Here is a 14,847-nt window from a genome sequence, read left to right on the forward strand (position 1 = left end):
TTTGCCATTGATGCTTTCCCCTAATTATTCTGATCTTCCACGTAGAAATATATATCCAGCTGGTGCACAAAGAATTCCTGCTCCGAACTGATTATTAGGGAGAGAGATAGTTTGATTTGCTTTCTGAAGCCAGTTTTCAGTGAGGGAATTATTGCAAATAGACAGTCCCCCTAAATCTGATTGTGTTTTAAGATAGGAGTAAAATGAGGCCTTCAGCTTGTTTGCATTGTAGAGGTTAAAAGTGAGGTACTAAAGGATGAGTATGGGAGCCAGGAGAATGTTAGAGTTTGACATGAATGGCTTGCCTGGCAATAGCACTGGTATTAACAATAGCAATTAGGTATGAGACTATAAAATTGGTAATGCTAGCAAATCAGACTTTTCATGTACAGTTTGTGGGGAAGGCTGATAGATCCAGCATTCAGTTAAATTGACTATTAGTCACCACTTGAATAAACTTAACAAAGATATTTTCTTGCTAGAGTGTACCATTAGTTATTAACTTAGTAGAAGAAAACTTAAGAAAAGTTTCATGATGAAGAAGAACTGCCCAAAAGAAGCAAATGAGCAAAAAGCATAAAAATAATAGTGATGAGGCAACAAGTTTCTTCAGTTGTTAGCATAGGATGAAATGAAAGTAAAAGGTGTTCCTAAATAATAAATATGAAAATGGCTAAAATACTTATAACAAATTTATATAATAGGGTTTTTAGATTTGCATAGGATGTAGAAAAAGTCTATGGTCTTTTACCAGTTAATGAAATATAGCTTGTAAAGCAAAGCAATTTTAAGGGCAATAAGTATAAAGTTAGAGCAACTATTTAAATTTTACTTCATTACTAAAACCATCGAGTAAGAAGACCTGCTTTGTGGAAGAGTAAAAGAACAAAAAAGTACATAGTAAGTAGGAAACACATTTCTTTCAACTGCCTGAATTTTCACATGATCTTGGTGTGAGCTGTCTTCTCCTGGTCATCTGCTTCTGACCACCTGGGTGGCTGAATTTCACTTTGAATCCTTAGTTGTTTGGGCCATCCAGGTGGGAGTTGTGGTCTTCTTTAATTGGGAGAGATGGATTTAAATTTTAACCGCCTATAATTTAGCAGCATAAGGATTGGTGAGAAGGACTAGGTAAGGTCCCTTCTCTCAGGGTTCAAAGAAACTCTAATTGGTATCTTTTCCAGTAAACAATCTCTAGGTTGAATATTAGACATTTCTGGGTGGATATTTAGACATTTCTTGCTTTTGATTATCAAAAGCTTCTTTAATTTTTTGTAAAATATTATTTAGAATACTGAATTGAAGATTTGCAGTATTTAAACAGATCAGATTGAATCAAATTTGAATCAGGGCAAGTTGCTCAATAGGGGAGGGCTGTAGGCCGTCCAGTAATGAGCTCATGAGCAGTCAGTTTTTGAAGTTCAAATGGAATAGTCCTCAAATTCAGAAGGATCAGAGGCAATACCTCAGTCCAAGGTAACTGTAAAGATTTAGAAAGTTTTACTAGTTGAGTTTCTATTATACTATTAGTTATTTCAAGTAAACCAGAAGATTGGGGATGATAAGAACAATCAAGTCTCTGAAAAATAGGGAAAATTTTGTATATTTCCTTAATTACTTGTCCAGTGAAATGAGTGCCTTGGTCACTACAGAAGATCCTTGGGGCTCCCAAGTGGGGATGATATTCTCGAGAATTTCTTAAGCCATAAAAGCAGCAGTAGCTTGACAACTGGGGAAAGCTTCTACCTGGTGAGAAAATCTGTAAATCATTACCAATATAAATTTATAGCCATTTGAGGATGAGAGCTGAAAGAAATCAATCTGCCATTCAAGCATAGGCTGTGAAGGCAGAGAAAACGTCCCAGGTAGAGCCTTATAAGCTTTACCAGAATTAAATTGAGAGGGAATTGCACATTGGAAAGCCACTTGTTTAGCAGCTTCATAGAAGTGCCCCCACCAATACATTTTTTAAAAAATTTTACCATCTTATTTCTTCCCAAATGGGTATTCATGCAATGCTTCCAGTACAAGGGCTTGTAAGGATTTGGGGAGAACTAAGTTTTCCTTGGACCCAATCCATATCCCAGAGATGGAGCATTGGGAACAACTATGTTTTTTCCATTTCTCCACTTTATCATGGGGGGCTGATTTTGATGTTCAAATAAATCCTTTAAGGCAACTCCTCCAGGCCTGGAAGGATTTTCTATAAGCATGTTAAAAGGTGGTTCATCATTCAAAACGGTACCCCAGCACGAGGGACTATACATAACTGTTAAAAATTTGTGAGGAGAATTAACAGGGTTGAAACAAGGGAGAGTGTGATCTTCAAAACTGTGAGAAAGAACATGGTCCACAACAGCGGAAAAATCTCCCCACGAATGGGCTTCTAAAGCCCTGATTAGTTCATCTGCTGTTATTCATATATTATTATGCCAGCAATTTCGAACCATAGGATCATGTAAGCGTTCTGGAAAAGTGGGTTTTTGGTTTTTTTTTTTTTTTTTTTTAATACTTTTTATTGTGCTTTAAGTGAAAGTTTACAAATCAAGTCAGTCTTTCACACAAAAACCCATATACACCTTGCTGCACACTCCCAATGACTCTCTCTGTAATGAGACAGCCCGCTCTCTCCCTCCACTCTCTCTTTTCGTGTCCATTTTGCCAGCTTCTAACCCCCTCCACCCTCTCATCTCCCCTTCGCAGGAGATGCCAACATAGTCTTAAGTGATCCAAGAAGCTCACTCCTCACCAGCATCCCTCTCCAACCCATTGTCCAGGCCAATCCATATCTGAAGAGTTGGCTTCTGGAATGGTTCCTGTCCTGGGCCAACAGAAGATCTGGGGGCCATGACCGCTGGGGTCCTTCTAGTCTCAGTCAGACCATTATGTCTGGTCTTATGAGAATTTGGGGTCTGCATCCCACTGCTAAAAGTGGGCTTTTTATTAGACCTGATCTACAAATCTAGTAGTTGGATCTTGATAATAGTTGGTCTGTTTTCATTCTCTAATTTCATCTGTGGGTGTTAAAAGTGATTCTGGAATTTCTTTCTGGTAAATTTTGGTAGGCAACATTTTACGGGTGCCATATTTACAGGCATCCTAACTGTTCTCCGTGGTTAAGAGCTTGGTTGCTAACCAAAAGGTTGGCCGTTTGAATTCACCAGCTGCTCCTTGAAAACCCTGTCGGGCAGCTCTACTCTGTCCTATGAATTCGCCATGCGTTGGAATCAACTTGATGGCAATGGATTTGGTTTTGATTTTTAACTGTCGTATTATTATTATTTACTCCCTCCTTTTCATCATGATCATGAGTGGAGTTATCACAGTCATGAATGAGGGTGACATCTTAAAAGGGTAATTGGGAGGCAGCCCGTTTAGCTGCTCTATCAGCCAGGTTGTTTCCTTTAATTTTTTTCTGTTTGTAGAACCCCTTTGGGTTGATGGGCCTGAATTTTAATTACAGTGATCTCAGAGGGTAGAAAAAGGGCTTCCAGGAAGTCTGCTACTAAAGGGCTATTTTTAATTTGGGTCCCAGAAGAACCTTTGTTTCCATAACACCAAAATCATGAGTAGCTTTTAAAAGCATACCTCGAATCTGTGTAAATACTTACCAACCGTCCAGAAATCAGTTTGCAAGCTCTTAAAAGTGCAGTCAGTTCAGGTTACTGAGCTGGAGTGACATCAGGAAGGGTGCCACTTTTTTTTTTTTTTTTTTTTGAGAGAAGTATTTTATTTTTTTCTCATACAAAAAATTTATATACACCTTGCTGTATACTCCTCGTTGCTCTCCCCTTAATGAGACAGCACACTCCTCTCCACCTTTTATTTTCGTGTCCATTCAGCCAGCTTCTGTCCCCCTCTGCCTTCTCATCTCCCCTCCAGACAGGAGATGCCCACATAGTCTCATGTGTTTACTTAATCCAAGAAGCTCAATCCTCACCAGTATCATTATCTTGTGGTCCAGTCCAATCCCTGTCTGAAGAGTTGGCTTTGGGAATGGTTCCTGACTTGGGCTAACAGAAGATCTGGGGACCATGACCTCCGGGGTCCTTCCAGTCTCAGTCAGACCGTTAAGTTTGGTCTTTTTATGAGAATCTGAGGTCTGCATCCCACTGTTCTCCTGCTCCTTCAGGGATTCTCTGTTGTGTTCCCTGTCAGGGCAGTCATCAGTTGTAGCCAGGCACCACCTAGTTCTTCTGGTCTCAGGATGATGTAGTCTCTGGTTTATGTGGCCCTTTCTGTCTCAGACTCATAATTACCTTGTGTCTTCGGTGTTCTTCATTGTCCTTTGCTCCAGGTGGGTTGAGACCAATTGATGGATCTCAGATGGCTGCTTGCTAGCATTTAAGACCCCAGACACCACTCTCCAAAGTGGGATGCAGAATGTTTTCTTAATAGATTTTATTATGCCAGTTGAACTAGATGTCCCCTGAATCCATGGTCCCCAAACCCCTGCCCCTGCTACACTGGCCTTTGAAATGTTTAGTTTATTCAGGAAACTTCTTTGCTTTTGGTTTAGTCCAGTTGTGCTGACTTCGCCTGTATTGTGTGTTGTCTTTCCCTTCACCTAAAATAGTTCTTGTCTACTATCTAATTAATGAATACCCCTCTCCCTCCCTTCCTCATTCCCCACTCTCGTAACCATAAAATAATTTTTTTTTTCTGTTTAAACTATTTCTTGAGTTCTTATAATAGTGGTCTCACACAATATTTGTCCTTTTGCACCTGATTAATTTCACTCAGCATTATGCCTTCTAGATTCTTCCATGTTATGAAGTGTTTCACGGATTCATCATTGTTCTTTATTGATGCGTAGTATTCCATTGTGTGAATATACCATAATTAATTTATCCATTCCTTCATTGATAGGCACCTTGGTTGCTTTCATCTTTTTGCTATTGTAAACAGTGCTGTAGTGAACATAGGTGTGCATATATCTGTTCATGTAAAGGCTCTTATTTCTCTACGATATATTCAAGGAGTGGGTTTGCTGGATCGTATAGTAGTTCTGTTTCTAGCTTTTTAAGGAAGTGCTCAATCAATTTCCAAAGTGGTTGTACCATTTTACATTCCCACCAGGAGTGTATAAGTGTTCCACTCTCTCCACAACCTCTCCAACATTTATTATTTTGTGTTTTTTGGATTAATGCCAGTCTTGTTGGAGTGAGATGGAATCTCATTGTAGTTTTGATTTGCATTTCTGTAATGGCTAATGATGGTGAGCATTTCCTCATGTATCTGGTAGTTAACCTGAATGTCATCTTTAGCGAAGTGTCTGTTTGTATCCTTTGTCTGTTTTTTAGTTGGGTTATTTGTCTTTTTGTTGTTGAGATTTTGCAGCATCATGTAGGTTTTAGAGATCAGATACTGATCAGAAATGTAATAGCTAAAAACTTTTTCCCCGTCTGTAGGTAATCTTTTTACTCTTTTGGCGAAGTCTTTGCTTGAGCATAGGTGTTTGATTTTTAGGAGTTCCCAGTTATCTAGTTTCTCTTTTGGTGTTTGTGCATTGTTAGTAATGTTTTGTATACTGTTTATGCCATGTATTAGGGCACCTAACATTGTCCCTATTTTTTCTTCCATGATCTTTATCATTTCAGATTTTATATTCAGGTCTTTGATCCATTTTGAGTTAATTTTTGTGTATGGTATGAGGTATGGGTCTTGTTTCATTTTTTTGCAGGTGGATATCCAGTTATCCCTGCGCCATTTGTTAAAGAGACTGTCTTTTCCCCATTTCACTGACTTTGGGCCTTTGTCAAATAGCAGCTGCACATATGTGGATGGATTTATGTCTGGATTCAGGGTGCCACTTTTGAGGTCCCTGGTGGAAGTGGCCATGGCATATCCTCTCTGGTAATGAGAACTGGTAGGTTTAGCCTTTAAATATGACCCATCAACAAATAGGATTAAATCAGGATTTGATAACAGGATTTTTTGTAAACCTTATCTAGGAGACAAAAGTTGCTTAGTAATATTTAAGCAATCATGGGGTAGGTGGTCATTCAACAAATGAACAACCAATATCCAGTCTAGGTTCATCCCTTCCACTTGGTTACTGATGTCTGGTGTATTTTAACCACAGTTCAGGGTTCTTAACCAAAGGCGATTGTGCCCACCAAGCAGTTTTAATTGTCACATCTTGTGTTTACCTGTGCATTTGCTTATATTAGCATCTAGTTGGTAGAGGTAAGGCATGTAGCTAAACATCCTACCCCCACAACAAGGAATGCATATAGTGCCAGGATTGAGAAACAGTCCACACTTTTTCCCCCTCATAGCACTGACATTTTGAAGAGTCCAGGATGGTTGCCTGTAGAATGTCCCTCATTCTAGATTTGCCTGATTATTTCTTTTTGGTGCCCTTTCTTTTGGTTCTCTATCCCTTACATTTCTTGTGATGTGGAAGTTAGGTCCGGAAGCTTAATTAGATCCTGTCTTAGTCATCTAGTGCTGCTATAACAGAAATACTGTAAGTGGGTGGCTTTAAAAAACAAATTTATTTTCTCACAGTCTGGTAGGCTAGAAGTCCAAATTCAGGGCGTCAGTTCCAGGGGAAGGCTTTTTCTGTCAGCTGTGGAGGAAGGTCCTTGTGATCAATCTTCCCTTGGACTGGGAGCTCCTCCATGCAGTAACCCCAGGTCCAAAGGGTGCACTCTGCTCTCAGTGCTGCTTTCTTGCTGTTGTGATGTCCCCAACTCTCTGCTTGCTTCCCTTTCCTTTTATCTCTTGTAAGATAAAAGGTGGTGCAGGCTACACCCCAGAGAAACTCTCTTTACATTGGATCAGGGGTGTGACCTGAGCAAGAGTGTTACATCCCACCCTAATCCTCTTTAACCACAGGCAGAGATTATGATTTATAACACATAGGAAAAATCACAAAATGGAGGACAGTCACACAATACTGGGAATCATGGCCTAGCCACGTTGACACATGTTTTGGGGGGACACAGTTCAATCCATGACAGATCCCCACAGGCATTTGAGTTTGTGAACCCTGTCTTAAACAATGAGATGTGGTCTCTTTCATGTTTTGTTCAGTTCTTAAAACAATATATGTAGTTCAGGCACTTGAATACACTGTTTTCCTCAATCTGACATTTTTTTCCCCTCTCCTGTTCACACCTCAAGAATTACTAGCTTTGAGGTTCCTTCCTTGGGAGCCAGAACGTATGGAGTAAAGGACATCTATGAATGAATTTAAGTTTACTGATTATCTTTTAGAACCCCAATTCAGGGCTTAGCATATAGGAAATGCTAAGTCAGCGTTTGTTGATTTGATTAGATGCCATGTACTCATTTATTAAAAACAACTGCCAAAGCGAAGTGCTATAGTGGGGATCTCTGATAAGTACACGAACCCAGATTACACTCTTTGATATTTCTTAGAACAGAAGACAACTCATTTTAACACTTAGTCTTCTACGTTAATGTTTCTAACAATACTTTTCTTATTTCTAATAATTGCAAATTATAGTAAACCTTTTCTAGAATCTTCCATTGTTTTCAGTCTGTGTCTGGCAGTGGTTTATTAGTAATTCAGGGGAGAAAACATGCCTTATTGGATGGTTGACACAGATAACACCATAAACATCAGGCCTCTGGATAGATCTCCTTTTACATGCAATCAAAATGCTTTAGTCATCCCTCAAGTGACTGGATTCCCAGTAAAGTTTCCACAGAAAATCTCCCTCCTACCCCTTTATTCCTCATACAAATTACAAGTAGAATCTCTTCAAGCTTTGCTATTATTGGTCTATTTGCTTTCTCCATACTTTTTCTATTACTATTTTCTATATATTTGGTTAATATTTGTGTCAGAATAATTATCTGTAGTGAAAGATTTAGTACTTTGCATTATCTTTGATCAAACAATGTAGAGATACATAAAGTAGAAGGTAAAGACCCTCCATAATCCCACTGCTAGATATAAACAACACTCTGAGTGTTTTCTAAGCAGATGAACAGTATACCTACAGATAGGTAAATATATCCAAATATAAATATATTCCTAGCATAAAAGTTTCAGTACATTTTTGTTGAATGAACATATATATATTAGATAAATATTTATGAATGAATGAATCTGTACTTCCATATATAAATAGATTTATGTGTAATTTTAATAAAATACATACACATAAATGTATTCCAGTGCATGGCATATAAAGGATTCGATAAATTCTTGTTGAATGAGTGTGTATATATACATTGAATAGATATTTGTTGAATGAATGAATCTATGCTACCATATATAAATATAGATTTATATATAATTTTAGTAAACAGTGAATAATTTATACATACGGTTTTGCAGCTTGCTCTTTTCATGCCCTGGTAAATCATGGCCATCTGGAAACTCTGTGGGGCAGTTCTACTCTGTCCTATAGGGTCACTATGAGTCAGAATCAACTTGATGGCAACGGGTTTGGTTTTTGGTTTTGCACCCTCACTAACACTGGGTATTACCATTTTTTTAATTCCTAAATCCAGTATGCTGAAATGATGTCCTCCTATTCAAAAATCCTGTATAACTTTGAATGCTACTGAGATGGATGATCTTTTCTTAGTGTTATCGCTCTTTGGGAGTTTGTTGTAAATGTTCTTTTCAATTCTTTTGCCAATTTTTTGTTTTGGTTGAATTACTTCTTTTCTTTTCTATTTGTAAGAACTCTTTATAATATGTTCTTTCATAAAGGTTCTTTGTCAGACTTTTTATTGCAGATCTTTCTTTTACTCTTTTATTTTACCTTTAACTTTGTGTTTGTGTCTTATGAAAGCAAACTTGCCAGTCCTGTCCTTTGTAGCTTTTGATCTTGGTGTCATACAAGAAAGGAGAATTTAAATAAAGATAATTAAAATACAAATGTGAATGAAAATTTGAGAAGAGTAATAGGTGATAATAAAGCTGACAGAAATTTCATTTAAAAATTACCCTGTATCATCACACCTATGAGGCTGCGATCGTAAGAGGCACCATCATTTATTTATTTATCAGGAAGGAAGCAAAAGTGCCAACAATTAAACCGACACATCGTTGATTGTTAGATGTATCCTGGTTTCAGCAATGGTAAAATGCGAAAAAATATGCATCTAAGAATTGGAGATTTGTTTTTTTAAGCTAAAATATGCATTGGGTAAAAAATTGAAAGTATATAAAGGGGCACACATGAAAATAAGGCAGGATGAGTTTTTAAAAAGTAAATCAGGTTCTGTTATCCCCTGCATTAAACCTCCTACAGGATGCCACCCACATGGTGAATCAGGCGTCTCTCTGCCTCCTGATTTTATTTTTGACCACAGTAACTATGATCTAGCCACATGTCTTTGTGCTGCCCCCTGAATGTTCCAAGCTTGCTCTCACCTTCAAGCCTTTCTACCCACTCTTATCATGGCCTGCAACTCTCTTCTACTAACTCTAACTCTTTGCTTGACCATTTCCTTCTCATCATTCAGGCCTCAGCTGAGCTGTCCCCTCCTCAGAGAGGTCCTCCCTGACCACCCAGGGTAAAGACCTACCTCTCACTATGGAGAGAAGTGTAAGCTTCATGGGTGCAGCGATCTTTTCTGCCTTGTCCACCACTGTATTCTCAGCTCAACATCCTTAGGGAATTAAGTGGATATAAAGAAAAACAACAAATAAAAGCCTTTCAGACTGGCAGCAGGCCTTTCAGCTGAACCCTAAGAAGGAGAAGCTATTCAGGGAGGAGATTGCCTCAGAACAAGGCAGGCTTAAGAAGAGAAGGAGCACTGTGCATTCGAGGAACTCAAAGGGCCAGTGTGGCTGGAGCTTGGGGTAGAAGGAGGTGAATGGTTTAAGATGAAGTTGAAAAAGGCAGCGTCGGCTGCATTAGGCAGGGTCTCGTGCTGGACTCTGCTCTAAGGAAAGTGGGAAACATGTTATATATCCCGTACATGTAACACTCTTTACTTCTTTGTAACATTCACCACACCTGTCCTTGTTCATTATTCATTTTCCTTGCTGGATTATAAACCCCATAAGGACAGGGACCATGTCTTGTTCAGCAGTTTATTCCCAAAACATGGCTTAGTGCCCCACACATAATGAGAGCTCAGTATTAGATGGGTGGACAAATGGACAGATGAACAGATGAATCTTCTATGTGGTCCAGGAAGCCCTCGTGGTACAGTGGTTAAGAGTGCAACTGCTAACCAAAAGGTCGGCAGTTCAGATCCACTAGTTGCTCCTTGGAAGCCCTATGGGGCAGTTCTGTGTCCTATAAGGTCGCTATATGTCAGAATTGACTCGACAGCAACAGGGTTTATGTGGTCCTGAAATCCACTGGAGACTACCTCCATTTTATAACCTCTTTTTTTTTTAACTGAAATCTCCAAGGAAAAACCTATGGGCCAAAGGTACACTTTGTAATAATAATAATAATAAGTCCATTATTGATGACATATAATGAATGGGTAATGGGATCCACTACTGGTCGGCAGCACAAAAGAACACATCTCTCTTGAAATACTTCCTGGAGATGCTGTGGGCCAAAGGAACTTTGTAATACTTAGTAAGTCCATCATTGAAGACATACAATGAATGGGCGAAGGATTCACTACAGGTCAGCAGTGTTTAAGAACACAACTCTCTTGAAATACTTCCTGGAGGCGATGGAAGAGATCATTAGTTGTATGATACCCCAGCACTGTGGATTCAGTGTATGTGTGTCTTTGTGTATTTAACTACTGTATTACAGCGTGTAAATCTCCGGCTCTCTGTGCATATTCTAGTTAAGGTGATATAGCATATGAGCTTAATGAAGCAGATAATTAAAGCATGTGTTCACTTTTGCTCTGTTATAAACCACTGCGAAGCATGTAGCTTAAAACAGCTATCATCTGTGCAGCTCACAATTCTGCAGGTTGGCAGTTTGGGTTGGGGTCATCTTGATGGAACTTCTCAGCAGGGCTCACTCAGGCATCTGCCTGGATTTAATAGTTTGTGGTCTGGTCTTCACAGAAGGCCCCCACTACATTCCAGGCATTGAGCTAGACTGGGGGTCCCAACCTTTCTTAGTTCACAGTGCACTATGTGTCTCAGTAATTTTTTCACAGTGCCCTTAATCCAGAACAAAACAAAAAAACCTCAACAGTTCTGTTTATTAAGTAGTTGGGTTCAAGCATCTTAGTAAGTGTTTATGTTCTAAAAACTTCTTGTTAGTTGCTGTCAAGTCAGCTGTGACTCATGGCAACCCATGTACAACAGGATGAAATGTGGCCCAGTCCTGCACCGTCTTCACATCTTCACAATTGTTGGTATGTTTAAGTCCATCGTTGTGGCTACTATATACTCTGAGTGCCTTCCAGCTTGGGGGGCTCATTTTCCAGCACTGTATTAGACAATATTCTGTTGTGATCCATAGGATTTTCATTGACTAATTTTAGCAAGTAGATCACCAGTCTGTCTTAGTCTGGAAACCTGGTGAAACCTGTCCGCCATGGATGATACTGCTGGTATTAAATACTGGTGACATAGCTTCCAGCATCATAGCAACATGCAAGCCACCACAGTACAACAAAGTGACAGAGGGGTATATGGCTAAAACCTTATTAACATGTGAAGAAGTAATGCAAATAAATTGAAAGAACAAATAATAATTTTGTTTCATTTTTACCCATTGCCATTCCAACTCATAGCTACCCCATAGGACAGAGTAGAACTGTTCCATAGAGGTTCCAAGGCTGTAATCTTTATGGAAACAGAATGCCACATCTTTCTTCCACGGAGCATCTGGTGGGTTTGAACTGCCAATCTTTTGGTTAGCAGCCGAGCGCTTAACCGCTGCGCCACCAGGGCACCTCATTTCATTCTTAAGTAACCACAGTTACTTACTAATGGAATATGTGCTTCTGTTGAGCATTGCATAACTGCACCTTGGAATCAAATTAGGCACCACCACCCTAATTTCCTGTTCGTCATTAATGTTTGCACAGGTAAAAAAAAAAAAAAAAAATTTAATCGCAATATCTGAAACCCAGCTTCACAAAGATATGTCATTAAAAGGAATGCAGAGTGATCTAATGTTGAAATTGTGAACTACCTTGAGCTAGTAGTATATGTCTGACTGATACGGAGTATCTCTGCACTAACCTCAAAAATGTAGAATACCCCACTCTGCCCTATGGTTTGCTGCATACAGGGTGCCTCAGTACACAATATGGGGACTGTGCAGCTCAGCACTTTAATACGGCCATTGTGGTTAGATGAGTTCGATTGTGTGGACTTTTGCCTTGGTTCTTTGGAAAAACAGCTCTGGAGCCTTTTCCCCTAAGCCCTGAGGAGTTTACCTTTGCCCTAGTTTTCTTCCTCAGTAGGTGTTGTTACTTTTGTCCAGGTTGATTGACATTTCCTGGGTAAGCTGTAGACAACTTGAGATTTGATATGTTTTGCCTGGCTCTGGGCTGCAACCTACCCTGTGGTTGGTTTATTTTACGCACTTTGCAGGGATTGGTCAATATACTTATGCAAATGAACTGACTATAGCCTACTAAGCAAATGAAGTATCTGTGGCCTACCGAGAGGGGATTGGTCAGTTCCTGGCCCTGGTGGAAGGGCCATTCCTTGAAACTGACCAGGAGTTTGCTTATATATGCGGCAACCCCACAGAGGTGGACAGACAGAAGCAGAAAGAAGAAAGAAGACAGAAGTAGAGAGAGGAGGCAAGGAACCCCCTAAAAGAGCTGTAACACAGGTCATGGGCTCTAACACTGAGGTCGGTGACAGGCCCGGAAAGGGCCCTGTGGCAGAGCTGGCGGCAACAGTACTGGCAGTTAGTTCTTGATCATATGCTACCTCCTGAAATGATTAAATGTGCTAACTTTAGATTCTAATCTCTGAGTAAGATACATCTCCCCTGAGAAACAAATGCTTCAAAATTCTGTTTTTTTGGTCAGGAATGGCAAAACGCGTTCCATATGTTATTAATATGTTTGTTACTTGGAAGAAGGCACGTGGGCTTCTAGGAACCATAATTTGTTTTCACAATAGAGCAGACAAGTGCCTTTTTGCATTGTAGCATTCTGGGGCAGATTTTGGGTTTCCTTGCTTATCCTTTAGAAAAACCTAGTGACGTAGTGATTAAGAGCTATGGCTGCTAACCAAAAGGTCAGCAGTTCAGATCCACCAGGCACCCCCTTGGAAACTCTATGGGGCAGTTCTACTCTGTCCTGTAGGGTCGCTATGAGTCGGAATCGACTCGACGGCAGTGAGTTTTGATTTTGGTTTTGCTTACCCTTTAGTGCTTTCCTGACATCTAGTAGGCTCCTAGAAGGTATTTCTTTGAGCTCATGGTGTGTTACCAAATGTATTTGAATCAGCCAACTGTGGTTATCAAGATAATGAGGGAGAACCTACTAAAATGTTGTACCTTAGACTTTTCAATATTTTTTGATATGAGTTCTCAAAGCCAAAAGAACTTGCATTATTAGCAGTATTATAGCTTGGCTGTTAGACATTTCAGTTCCTTCCATGGATTGTACCCTGGAGGAAATTGAGTAAATAATGCTTCTGGAAAACCATCAAGCAATTTTCTTTTTATAATCTGTTTGTTTAAACTTGAGTTGAAAAAATTTTCAAGCATACACAGACATATCATAACTAGTTCAATGAACTTCCATGTTCCCATCACCTAGCTTTAACTATTGCCAGTACTTGGCCAGTCTCATTCCTTCTATGCCAATGGTTCTAAAGGTGTAATCCCCAGAACAGGGGCATCATCATCTGGATATTTGTTAGAAATGCAAATTCTCCAAGATGTACTGAATCAGTAACTCTGGTGGTGGGGCCCAGCCATCTGTGTTTTAACAGGCCCTCCCAGTGAGTCTGATACCTGTCAAAGCTTGAGAACCACTGACCAATACCACTCCATGCCACATCTGCTGAAATATTTTAAAGCACATTTTATCATTTTATTTGTAAATACGTTAGTACTTAAGCTTTTTTCTTTAAAAAAATAATATATCCCACTTTGGCATACTATTTAGAGAGCAGTCTGCCAATCTGTACCGATATTTACATGGACTTACTCTTTTACTCTTTGATCTCATAATTCTACTCATAGTAATCTACTTTAAAGAAATAACTGCCTAGGTGCTTCATGGTGTATATACAAGGATGCTCATTGCAGTAGCTAATATAGAGAAAACTTGGAAATACCATATGTCCAGTAGTGGAGGATTAGCTAAATAGGTTCTGTTTTATCCACACAGTGGAATACTGTGAAATCATTTCAGAGAATGATATCCCCGATGCTGTTGTTAAGTAGGAAAAGTAGTTGTCAAAGCAAGTATTGGGTGATCCTATGTTCTTTTCTCGAGAGAGAGAGAGAGAGTGTGTGTGTGTCTGTGTGTGTGTGAGAGAGAAAGATAGGAAGGGATGGAAAGGAAGAGAGGGAATGAACGCGTATGCAGTATATATAAGTTTAAGCACATAAGAAAAAGGCTGGAATGTTATACACCAAAATGCTAATAGTTAACTTTGGAAGGTACGCTATTTTGGTTAATTTTCACCCTCATCTGATTTTTTTTTTTTTTAACAACTGGCATATATTTTTGTAATGGGGAAAAGAATAAAGTTACTTTAATTTTGAAAAGGCTATACCCATTGAAGTTATAATATCTCCTTCTTCTTGCATCTGCAGATGGACACATGTTGGATTCAAAGAGATATGCCATTATTGGAGCAGATCTGCGAGATTTACCTGAATTGGAAGAGAAACTAAAAAAATGCCAAATGAATATACAGTGAGTTTTATTTTTTTTAACCTCTTATGCATTTGTAATTTCATGCTATTATGAGATAAGGCCAGTTGGGGCTAGAAGTGCAGC

General features: G+C 39.2%; 1 protein-coding gene across 1 annotated transcript in view; it reads left to right on the top strand.

Annotated features, from left to right (window-relative positions):
* The window catches only part of LCMT1 (leucine carboxyl methyltransferase 1), a 71,789-nt gene that overhangs the window by 23,789 nt on the left and 33,153 nt on the right, over positions 1-14,847 (top strand). Inside the window, exon 6 of the mRNA XM_003418826.4 lies at positions 14,661-14,763. Within this exon, the coding sequence (XP_003418874.1) occupies positions 14,661-14,763 (103 nt within the window). The remainder of the gene's footprint in view (positions 1-14,660; positions 14,764-14,847) is intronic.

This window comes from Loxodonta africana, chromosome 12 (genome assembly GCF_030014295.1).
Source record: "Loxodonta africana isolate mLoxAfr1 chromosome 12, mLoxAfr1.hap2, whole genome shotgun sequence".
In the NCBI taxonomy this organism is placed as follows: Eukaryota; Metazoa; Chordata; class Mammalia; order Proboscidea; family Elephantidae; genus Loxodonta; species Loxodonta africana.